Raw genomic sequence first — 12201 nt, forward strand, 5'->3', positions numbered from 1 at the left:
ACACATATGACCGGTCGACAGTGAAATGACCTGGGATCTGTTATTGTCATACTCTTAATTTTGTATTCTTTATATCATTGCTTTTAGATTGATGTACGTTATTTTTATTTTTCATAGGTCGCAACAACAATCAACAAACATCTGCCGAACAATACAATATTGTAAAGATTATATCCTCATTCTCGAGGGAAAACTCTTGTATTAAGAATGTATGATGAATTTGGGATATTTGAAAAGAATAGAGACGGTTCATATTGCCGTAAGTTATAAATAGTATTGGCAAATGTGTAGTATTGCCCAGTGATGTGTCGCCCTAAACTTTAATTTTTTTTATAGTTTCTCCCTCTCTCTCTCTCTCTCTCTCTCTCTCTCTCTCTCTCTCTCTCTCTCTCTCTCTCTCTCTCTCTCTCTTATACATTGATTTAGGCATTGTTGTGTATACCGGAACTGTCACGACCTGTTTTAACATTTAGGTCTTTCTCGGCCGGGATTCAAAACCCAACTTTCCGCATGCTGAGTGAACGCTCTACCTTAAGACTACAGAAAATTCATAGGATGAGGTGAATACTCCAAGTGAAGCTAGCAGTAACAAGAAAATAAGAACAACAAAATCTATTTGTAACAAGAGATTCAGGCTCAAAGGATACCCATTTGGAGAGTTTAGAAAAGTGATGAATTTTTGTTTATGCTCTATACATTCTTCGGTTTGTATGAAGCTTATTAAACGAAAAATCAGATAGGTTTTCATTTGACTTTTTGCCATGTGTACTCTGAAATAACTTTCAAATTTAAAGTTGTTTACGACATTATTTCCACACCCTTCCATACCATGCAATAACTTATAGAATGTGAACTTTATAGCCACGCCTATTCATATGACAGACATATACTAGTATGGGGAATTACTTGTTTTTAGTCATCAAAGAAAATACACCGTATCAATGCCACAATGTAATGTACGGAAGATAGATGATGTAAACACTGACAGCAGGTAATAAACGTACGCTTTTACAGTCAAATACTCTCATTTGACATTACATTTTTTTTACAAAAATTATAGGTTTTGAAGTGATGACATATCCCATGGAAACGAATTCCATTCAATAATAACAACTGACCTCAACAATGTATTTGTCGCATTAAACAAAACGATAGATGTGTTTAACAGTCACTCTAGTTTGTGTAGTATTTTAAGTCCCATTTGATAAGTGTTCCCTCATGTAGAATCAATGCCAGCTTTCGTTGACGTACCACACGTTGTGAACTACTTAGGGTACTCGGGACAGTAGTGGTGGTGGTTCTTTATCGCGCCAACACCTTAGTGTAAACATTCACAGACAGAAATATGATATATGTAATCCAATATCCACTCAAATAAAGTTTAAAAGAATGAAATTAGAAAAAAAACATTCGCGTTCAATAACCTTGTGGAACTAGTGGAGAGTGCGATATGGAAGTCAGATATAGGCCGTACATTTGTCAAGATCAAAACATGGGCTTTATTGAAAACGCTTTGTTTACAAAATATGCACTATCGAACGCACTGCTTTTGAAGGACAGTTTTTTAAATAACAGTCGACTAGTTTAATCAATATCAGATGCACAGATGGTGTGTAACATATCCTGCTGTAAAGTGTACCACGTTTGAGTTTGAAATTGTCCAATAAACACCATACACTGTGCTTAAGGAAAGTCCGTGCTTTTACGTATCCGGTTTTAAATTTTAAACACCGACTAGAAAGTTCCAGTTATAACTTCTTTGTTTGATGTTTGTAGTTTACGAGAACTGTACGAGTCAAATTTAGCATTCAAATGTGAATCTTAGATATATTTACCATGAATTATTATAGTGTGAAGTCCTCACTTGCTCCAATGGTACAAAGCAATGTAATATCTACATTGAAAGGCTCATAGGCTTAAAAGGCTCATAGCTTGCAATCTAAGCCTGAACAAGTTAAAAATCATACATAGGCGTGATCCTCACAGTGGAATTCACACTGAATTTTAGGGAGTGTGTTTGGTTCAAAGAAACCCAGAATTATAAATCCTCAGAAAATCATCAACAAAGTTGTTGAATATTTGAACTCTTCTTCACAAGTACTTTCAAGAAACAAAATTATTTGTACATGAGCTGTAGTTGCTAGAATCTACATATATGTACACTATATTTATTTTTTCTATAAATATGAGATAGCATGTATGTATTTTTATGTATTATATGATTGATAGCCAAACAAAAAAAGAATAACACACACACCAAAAAAATTGTGAGAAAAAGGAAGGGGTGGGGGTGCACCCCCCCCCCACTCCTTGTGTTCTAATTGTCTGGTAGGACAAAATTTTCAGTATGTTTTACATATATATATATATATATATATATATATATATATATATTGTCATATTCTGTTAATCTTGATTTTAAGACTGTATTTGCTGTTACAATTTACTATTTTCAAAGTGTGCAAAGAATAATTGTAAAACTTAAATTTAAAAATGGGGGTTTACATATTCAAGAGACCATTTTGCAGAATATCTCTGGTCAATTATGGTAAAATATGTTTTTTTCTTAACCTTAGATATAATTCTAAATATTTTTAAAGAAAAACTGGCATGTAAACAATTTAGATTTTGAGAATTTTTCAAAATTGCGATATTCTGTGATTTTTTTCTGAAGGATGTGAGCAGATTAAACAGCAATTGTGTATGTTTTCAATTGAATATCTTTAAAAATTCTCTCAGTAAATGAATAGCTATTGGTTTTTATATATTAGAGCTTAATATGATGTGCTTTGGTGCATATTTTAAATAAAACATGAGATAATGCATTCTTGTGTTAGAATTTGGCTTTTGCATTTGGGGGTATATGTGCTCTGTAGCACATAGTATAAAAATAAACCTGCAAAGGTATGTCTTATATGGGCTTTTTAGTTAGTTTATGAGTTGTTAAAGTTATTTAAATGGAAAAAAAATTGATTGACAGAAATTTCTAATAGTATTTACCTACCTTAAGTTTAAACATCCTCACCATAAAAGAAGTAGGAGGTGGTCAGCATGCATCTATTCCTAGACTTCTGATTATTAGTATTATGCTAAATCTAAAAATGTTGAATATGATAACATAAAAGCGAGGTATATACATGTACACATGAATGGAAATTAAGATACATATATTTTGTTGAGTAAACCATATGTTATAAATAAATAAGAAATGTGACACATTAGAATTCATATACAAAATTAGAATTTATTATTTACCTATAGAATACGGTATAAGCAGTCAGAATAGTTTAGGTTGCTTTTTCTGAACATCATAAATGAACTTGAGCATGGATTGTCGTGCATTTCAGAATATGTGTCCAATTCGCTGTTTTATTGCCATATACCCCTGTGTGTCTTTGTGAAAACTGGAGCTCGGCAGTGCTTGTGATTCCTTGTTATTAATATTGATGTTAATCGTAAATAAGCTCCTCTACTGAAATGAAACACTGTACTGCAGTTAACACTAATTCATATAGTATCAAGTTCATCAGGGTAGACTCAGAAAAACATGGGCCCAATGACAGTATGTGTTTGATTTTGAATAATATTAGTGTATTGAACTAAATTTTGCTTAACATTCTTTTATTTTGATTGATTGTGATTCAATGTTAAAGTTTACATTTAAGCATTAGTTTAATACTCACAATGAACTTGCTAGTTATTGCAGACATATTCCGCCTCTTGAATTGCAAAGCTAGGAAATCAAATACACCAGCATAGGGTACCTCTTGATTGTCTTTCTTATATCGAATTTTACAATAGTAGAATGTTTGAAATGAACTCGCGTCTGACATGTTACGAAAGGGTATGCTATGAAATTGAGAATTCTGTTACATACTGTGCAAAAAGAAAAACGACGAGGGTCGTGTCCTTTGAAATAATGAATTTTTAACATTCAATTCAAGGTAATTGACCCAAATATTGAAACAACAATTATTTTGTTTATTCTTACTTTGTGGATATTTTGTAAATAATTTCCCTTTTCAAAGCAGAACTTAGAAGAAAAAAATTCGGAAACTGTGAATTTCAATTTCAGAACTCTTAAACATCCATACCTCCAATATTAAATGGCTTTATATACAATCTGAAATCACATGTGAAAATTTCAACCAGCAGGCATGTTCAAGAAGCTATCTTAGGGCTAAGCTATGTCCGAAGTATATTTTAGGTCAGTTACTTGAAACCATGCAAAATCTTAGGCCTCGCTATACGATCGTCCTAACTTTAGGACAGGGAAAATAATCTTAAGTTTGTAAACATGGCAACATTCATTATAGTGACTTTTGTAAATAGGAAAAAATCTGATTGAAGGTGTGTATGACAGTCATTTAAATTTCATGAATGTGGTATCTAAATTAGCTGCAATATATAATGTAGCCTTCTCCAACTTCTTTTTGGGGGACTACAAGTCGTTAGGATCTCCGTCAATGTGCAGATGCGGAAGCGATTCACTCCCGCGACATTTTGATCATTCTAAACATTTCCTGGTTTTCTATGTTTAAAAAGAGTAATTTAAAATTGAAATATTTGAAAAAACATTATATAGATATACACTAATCATCCTTAGTCTGAATTCCAATTTGGAATGTTTTCCACTGATAATTTATGCTTATATCATTTTATGTCGTATTAACCTTCCTCAAACCATACTGAATCATAATGTAAGTGTTTCATTCTCACACATCTCACTCAACATATTGACAAGGTCGTGTTCCTACATTATGAGGAGAAAAGTGTTCAGGTCTATCGAATGATAAAATAATCACAAAATCTATAATCTAATGTTGCAATTTAAGGCACGAAATATTCTCATCAGGAGTCATGCATGGTCAGTTAAATTTTGCATTTTGTAAAATAAAAGCTATATAAATAAAAACAAACTGCTACTCGAAATATTTACATGTTGAAGTTTGCAGGGAAACGCTAAAAATGTTACAGGTGCTTTATCTGCTGATTTGTATGGTTGCCTTGTCTCGATCTGACTGTCCGTGTAAGAATGAAATAAGAAACTACAACATCTGCACGAAGTCTGCCAATTCATGTGGTCTTCACCTCAGCGAATTTGAAGAGTGTATAAAGAACAGATTTACTTCAATGGAGACCGAATTGACAACTTTGAAAACATATCTTCCAGGTCTGTTTAATCAATATAAATGTACAATTTTAAAAAAAGAAAATCCTGCTCTATGATTTTATTTCATGAACTTTCATGAAAATGTAATTTTTAATGGGCACCCATTTGAAACAAGCATTAAGTTTTAAGATATTTTAACATGCTGTTAAATTTAACTTTGTGGTCTAAATCATGTTGTTCAAACATACAGGTAAAAAGCCTGTCTCTTTCATGGCTCAACCATCCTCAAGGTTCAAATCTTCGTCTGGGAAGTTTCTTAAATTTGGAAGAGTTACAACCAATAAAGGGAACGGATACGACGGCAAGACTGGTGTGTTTACCGCCCCTGTAGCAGGAACCTACTCCTTTACTCTTACCATCGGTATGCCTACACCCTCCAGCACGTCAGACTACTTGAGGTTACATATACTACATAACAATTATCAAGTTGGATTTTGGTGGACTCCATGGGTGGGAAAGTGGATTAAAATCTCCGAAAATATTCTTCTTGACATGAAGAAGGGAGACAACGTACGCATCAAGGTGTACTCATGGCCAAAAGAGTTTCAGTATATCGGAGGTACAACCCATTCCAACTTCAATGGTTTCTTAATACAATGAAGGAAACATTTACATAATGAATCTGAAATGAAAATTGATAAATAAATATCTGACCAGCATCAGTTTAATTGTTTTAATCAGTTGCTTTATCTCGAACATAACAGTGATGTGTCACTGAAAATGAGTAGCCCTCATCAACATTTTTCCTATTACTATCATAACCTTTGAAATAAGTTCTTAAAGCATTGCCATCTAATTATCTTCACGTTATCTTCTAAACAATATCAGCGTAGTTGTTGCCATTTGCGCATTGATATTCATATGAAGCAGAATTTATTCAAAAACTTCTACGTGAGAAGAAAGAATCTCTCGCGGTGACCTTCAATTCGACTTTTAGATATATCGATGACGTTCTGTCTATTAACAATGATAGCTTTCATTCATATGTCGATTTGATATATCCCTGTTAGCTCGAAATAAAGGACACCACAGAGTCGTCCACTTCTGCTTCATACTTAGATATTTTATTGCAAGTAGACATTAACGGCAAACTAACAACTCAACTGTATGACAAACGGGATGATTTCAGCTTCTCCATCGTCAACTTCCCACATTTATGTAGCAATATTCCATTATCACCTGCATATAGTGTTTATATATCTCAACTGATTCGATATGCAAGAGCTTGTTCTGGGTATAGTCAGTTTTTAAATCGAGGTAAGCTACTGACAAACAAGTTGATGGTACAGGGATTTCAACAGTTTCGATTGAAGTCAGCATTTCGCAAATTCTATGGTCGTTATAACGATCTAGTTCGTCAATACAACCTCGCATTGGGTCAAATGCTGTCTGACGTGTTTCATACCGATTGTTAAGCCGTTCTTCGCACACTGATTTTGACTGCGGATAACTCCGTTTACCTGATCAGGATATGGGGCTCACGGCGGGTGTGACCGGTCAACAGGGGATGCTTACTCCTCCTAGGCACCTGATCCCACCTCTGGTGTGTCCAGGGGTCCGTGTTTGCCGAACTATCTATTTTGTATTGCTTGTAGGAGTTATGAGATTGATCACTGTTCGTTATCTTCACCTTGCATTGAAGAAAATATGTAAAGATATACCGTAAATCTTAATATTTTTGCGTCGATTTATTTTTGCGAATTTGAGTAAAGAGCCTATATATTTATTTTCATGTTTCTTATTTTTACGAATTAATGGTGGAACTATGCTGCATTTTCAATTAAAAGCACAGGTCTTTCCTTTCTATTAAAGTAAAATTGACGACCATAGAATTTGCGAAATGCTGACTTCAATCGAGACTGTTGAAATCCCTTTGCCATCAACTTGTTTGTCAGTAGCTTGCCTCGATTTAAAAACTGATCATACGTAGAACAAGCTCTTGCGTATCGAATCAATTGTCAAAATCGCATTGATCGAAAAGGTATAAATCTATCAAGAAGGGTGCAGACTAAAAGTGAAATTAAAACTTTTAACAAAAGGTTTGAAATTTACCCCTACTCCAAAAAGTAATCACCAGGAAATGAAAAGAGATATCAAAGAATATACACGGATATTAAGAGTGGTCGAGTTCTTTCAAAATTGTGAAAGTGATGATGACCATGCTAATGAAACAAATTTGGTTAAAAATAAATCAAGCTTTAATCCAAAGAAAGGGCGTAACAGCGTATTAGACATAGTATGTGATACGTTGCAAAATTATCCATTGAATGAAAATAGTAGTGTGAAGGCCATTCAAAATATTTCAACAAAAGAAGAGGATGATGCTTTAAAACATTTCTCAAATGATAAACAATCGTTATAAAAGAAGCTGATAAGGGTGGTGCTGTAGTCGTAATGGATTCAAATTACTACAGAACACAAATCAAGCAGACACTTACTAATACGGAATTCTATGCAGCAATTAACAAAACCCAAGATATAAAGGTCTTACAAAACATTAAAAAAAACTGTTAAACAAATATCCGTCGTCACTTACCGAAAATGAACAGGATTTGGTAACAAACTTTGAATTTACAGAGATTTGTTTTTATGGGTTACCGAAAGTCCATAAATCGGAAATGATCAAACAGGCAATAAAAACTCAAAATTCCGAGTACATCACCTGTAAAAAATCCAGAGGATCTCACATTCCGTCCAATTGTAGGAGGACCTTTAGCGCCGACTCAACGTCTTAGCAACCTTTTAGATATTGTTCTCAAACCTTTGTGCTGCGAAGTCAAAAGCTAGGTTCATGATGATCTGGACTTTTTACGGCATCTACCTAACAATGTGGGGATCAATGATAAATTAGTTACTCTGGGTGTCGTAAATTTATATTCGAACATAACCAGCACACTTGGACTCCAGGCATCAAGTTTCTGGATCGACAAACAGAGAGAAAAAAATTGATAGCCGTTTTGCTAAAGAATTTTTAATAGAGGCAACAAAATTAATTTTTAAAAATGACACTTTCAATTTTGATGACAAACACTTTCAACAAATCAAAGGTACCGCCATGGACACCACAATGGCCCCTACATACGCTACCTTAACGCTCAGGGTTTTAGAGGTACTTATGTACGAGCAAATTCACGAAACATTCGGCGAAGAACTTTGTGAAAATACCAAACGTCACTGGAAAAGATATTTAGATGACTGTTTCATTATTTGGAATTAGAGTGATGAATATCTGACAAAGTTTCGTACCATTCTAAATAATATAGATCCAGATATAAAATTCACGGTCGACCAGAGTTCCACGAGTATTCCATTCCTTGAAGTACTGGTTACTAAACAATATGATAGATTAACAACAGACATATACTACAACTGTACAAGAGTATGGATACGCATCGATATCGTCACTTTGGATCATCTCATCCCAGACACACAAAGCGTTCTATTCCGTGCAACCTAGCTAGGAGGATTTGCACCATAGTCAGTGATGAACACACAAGAGAAGAATGTTTACATCAACTTGAAATTTACTTGACAAAACAATATTACCCTAAAAACATAAATAAAGATGAAATAAAGAAATCCAAGGCGCCTAACAGAGAAGTTATCAACCTGCCTCCACGAAACCATGTAGATTCCAAAATATTACCATTTGTAACCACCCATAACCCAAAAAACCTTAATACGACTCCTGTGGTTCATCAACTTAATAATATTCTGAAATCAGATGAAAAGATGACATATGTCCTCCGAAATGACAAATTCATTAACAGTAAAAAAAAAACATCTCCGTAGAATACTATGTTCATCTAAATTTCATAGAAAATCCGATTTCCGAGTCAACAGATGCAAAGATCCCCGGTGTGGAACTTATCCATATATAAAGGAGGGACAAACTTTCAATTTAAACGGAAAGGAATTCACCATAAATGCGGATATGTCTTATGGCTCTAAGAATTTGATATATGTTATTATATGCAAGGTGAAGGTAACGAATGGGTGTAGACAAATCTATATCGGAGAGACAGGAACAACTCTTAGAGCGTGTACAGAATTCGTGTACATAAGCAACACATTCAAGTACCTGAATACCGTAAAATAAAACTGAGTGAACATTTAGTCGTGTGTGGAAATAGACATTTTAACGTTTTTCCTTTTTACAAACTTTTCACGGACAATTTAGTGGAGAGGAGAGAAAAATAAAAATATTTCATTCGCTCATTTAGACCTATGCTTAAGAGCTTGTCTACGAGAAAACAATGCATGCAAATATATAAAGATGAAGGAAATGGTGATCATCAATATTATTTCTAATCACCTATATCATTTGAGCATATGGTTGGCATAATTATAATTTGAGGTCAATTTATCGATAGGTCGTTTCTATTTTTAGTAACAGCGCAGTCTTTGAACATAAGAAAAATCCTTAAATATTAGGGTTTTATCTTTTCAAAAATGCAAATCAATTCTGAAGACTTATGAAAAGAATTGAATTTTAAAGATATTTCCATGTAAACCATTTATGTAGAAAACATGTTTGACATCATAAGTGTCCATATAGAGATTTCATGGAGCCTGTAATTTGGCATTGTGCCAAACTTTTTCATATCGTGTTATATTGTCAATTTTGAAATAGATGTTGCTGCAAAAGTAACCCTTAAATTACTTTAAAAGTGTATAATACTTGAATATCAAATCCTTGTCTGTAAAATATTAAAAAATCCTATTTTGGACTCTTGGCCGTTCATTTGCAATTAAAATCTAAAAACTGACAAAAATGCAATTTACCAAAATCTGGAATCGTACCAAATTTGTGACCTTTGTGCACTTAAACGGAAGTAAAATATTAGAGTCTCACTAAACAATATGAATGTGTATATCCAGTTGTTTTACAAACTGTGTAATTTTTTTAAAAATCATTAACCAGTCAGAATTTTTAAATAGAAAGGGTAAAATATACATAATTTTACCCTTTTGTCAGAACAAAAGTGCTATTTATAGTAACATGGCTGCAAATGCCTGTCCAATGACTACATTCCCGAAAAAAATATGCCAAAGTATTTGATTTTGATGTACTTTATTACACTCAAAATATGTTGTTGATCCGACAACCTTGCTTCCATCACATTTTGCATGATTTTCTCGTAGACAAATAGGTTAATGTAAAGTCTTTGTATTACGTCACAATAATACGCTCCAAATTACTCCCTCTGTATTGTGACGTCATTATATTGTTAAAGTTATAACAACGAAATTTGTTTTCATAATGTAAAACGTCTGAAGATTTTTTAAAAATGAAAGCGCTTACGTTTCACAATGTGTTGTCATATTTCATTTAATATTTTACCGATATATGTATATATATATATATATATATATATATATATATATATATATATATATATATATATATATCCAAATTGTGTTTTTAAAAAATCACAGTGTCCGGTATAAAATATTAAAAGAAATAGAATATATATATATATATATATATATATATATATATACATATATATATATGTGTGTGTGTGTGTGTGTGTGTGTGTGTGTGTGTGTGTGTGTGTGTGTGTGTGAGAGAGAGAGAGAGAGAGAGAGAGAGAGAGAGAGAGAGAGAGAGAGAGAGATGTGCATGTTTTTTTTTCACTTGACCCCTAAGGGTAGATGTCGTAAGTTTTCTCTCTGTAGCATGGCTTTCTGCATGCTGCACGATTTCCGTGGGTTTGGGCAAATGCGATTACTTTTAACTTTACTTTCGCAGTAAACGAGTGATGTAATTTACCCATCTTAAATGCAGTTATGTTTGAATTCCCCGTTTCACTACCATTTAATTTTTTCTTTACAGACGGAGCATCAATTGTTTACGGCACCAATTAAACTTTTGGCTTTGATTATTATAATTTTGATAATTATCGAGTGGGGTTGATACATGTATACTGCACCTTTGTACATCATTTTTCGCAGCTTCGGTAGTTTGTCAATTACAACACATTGAATGCCCATTCAATATTTTGAATTGATGTATATAACGTCGGCTATATGATTTGAAGTTTAAACGAAAAAAATATATAGTCTGTTAAATGTTTAATAGAAATGCTACAAAATCTCGTGCTTTACTGAAATCTACATTTCTCCCAGAAGATACTCGGTGAAGATTACCGCTATAAGGCATGAATGCCATTTCTTAAAATGTTGCTCCGCTGTATTGAGGCCTTACATTATTTCCACATAGAATTCTAGTGAAATTAATCGCAAATAATAAAATCAAGATTGGTAAGAATTTTTGCCGCGTATTATACACACGAGCTATTATTCTTCCTCAATTCTCAGACTCAAAAAGGGGGTGCGTATCAAATAGCAATGCGTATTTTATTCGACAAAACACGGTATATTTCATAGTGTGTTTTTTTAACTAAAACAGTAAAAAGCTACACTGCATGAAAAGCGGCGTTTAATAAAATTAAATTTCATTAAATCTACACTTTACATCAACTTTCACTTTAATTCAGATTTAATGTTGAATTATACTTGGAAGTATCACAGAAATTAAATCTCAACTTTACTTCAGATATAAAAAAAAAAATAAACGCCATTAAACTGCAAATATAATTAAGTTTCCGGTAAAACGAACGTCATACGACAAATTGCTTGTACACAGACAATGCAACGTTGAGATGTCCATGCTATGAACCAAACCAAACCAAAGCATAGAAAAATATTAGAGCACAAACTTTTTATCACCTCATAAAAGTTCGACAGCTGATATTATTTCGTAGATTTTCAAAAGGGGGTGCAACCCAGGTTTGAATGTCGAGTTGTTGACCATTCAGAAAGGTATGGGTGAAGAGCCCAAAATGACTTTAATATTAAAATGATACACCAAAGAGAGAGGGGGTGCAATACGCAAGTTCCGGGTTACCCAAAAGTTATTTCCCTTTGTCGAACTCTTTCGCATTTTATGACGTATGGTGGGTACACAATGTATACATTATATCGTAGACTGGCATTGTACATAACGATTACGTACGATTAAT

The 12201-nt window shown here is 33.4% G+C and overlaps 1 protein-coding gene across 2 annotated transcripts; it reads left to right on the forward strand.

Moving 5' to 3' along the window:
* The first annotated feature begins 895 nt into the window (after positions 1-895).
* On the forward strand, positions 896-5835 carry LOC130047696 (cerebellin-3-like). Of its 2 annotated transcripts, XR_008796516.1 has the most exons (3): positions 896-991; positions 4978-5173; positions 5364-5835. XR_008796516.1 is itself a non-coding variant. In XM_056143086.1 (2 exons), the coding sequence occupies exons 1-2, from the start codon at positions 4969-4971 to the stop codon at positions 5771-5773; spliced, it is 615 nt and encodes a 204-aa protein (XP_055999061.1). In that variant the 5' UTR covers positions 4860-4968; the 3' UTR covers positions 5774-5835. The 2 variants fall into 2 exon arrangements, 1 of the variants encoding a protein (XP_055999061.1); XM_056143086.1 differs by lacking the exon at positions 896-991 and having other exon boundaries at positions 4860-5173.
* The last annotated feature ends 6366 nt before the right edge of the window (positions 5836-12201 follow it).

This window comes from Ostrea edulis, chromosome 7 (genome assembly GCF_947568905.1).
Source record: "Ostrea edulis chromosome 7, xbOstEdul1.1, whole genome shotgun sequence".
NCBI lineage: Eukaryota > Metazoa > Mollusca > Bivalvia > Ostreida > Ostreidae > Ostrea > Ostrea edulis.

Bases quoted from the DNA above. Each gene is read 5' to 3' on its own strand.
- LOC130047696 (XM_056143086.1), top strand. From the start codon at position 4,969: ATGTTACAGGTGCTTTATCTGCTGATTTGTATGGTTGCCTTGTCTCGA. The intron at 5,174-5,363 runs GTCTGTTTAATC...TCAAACATACAG, and splicing joins TTTGAAAACATATCTTCCAG to GTAAAAAGCCTGTCTCTTTC.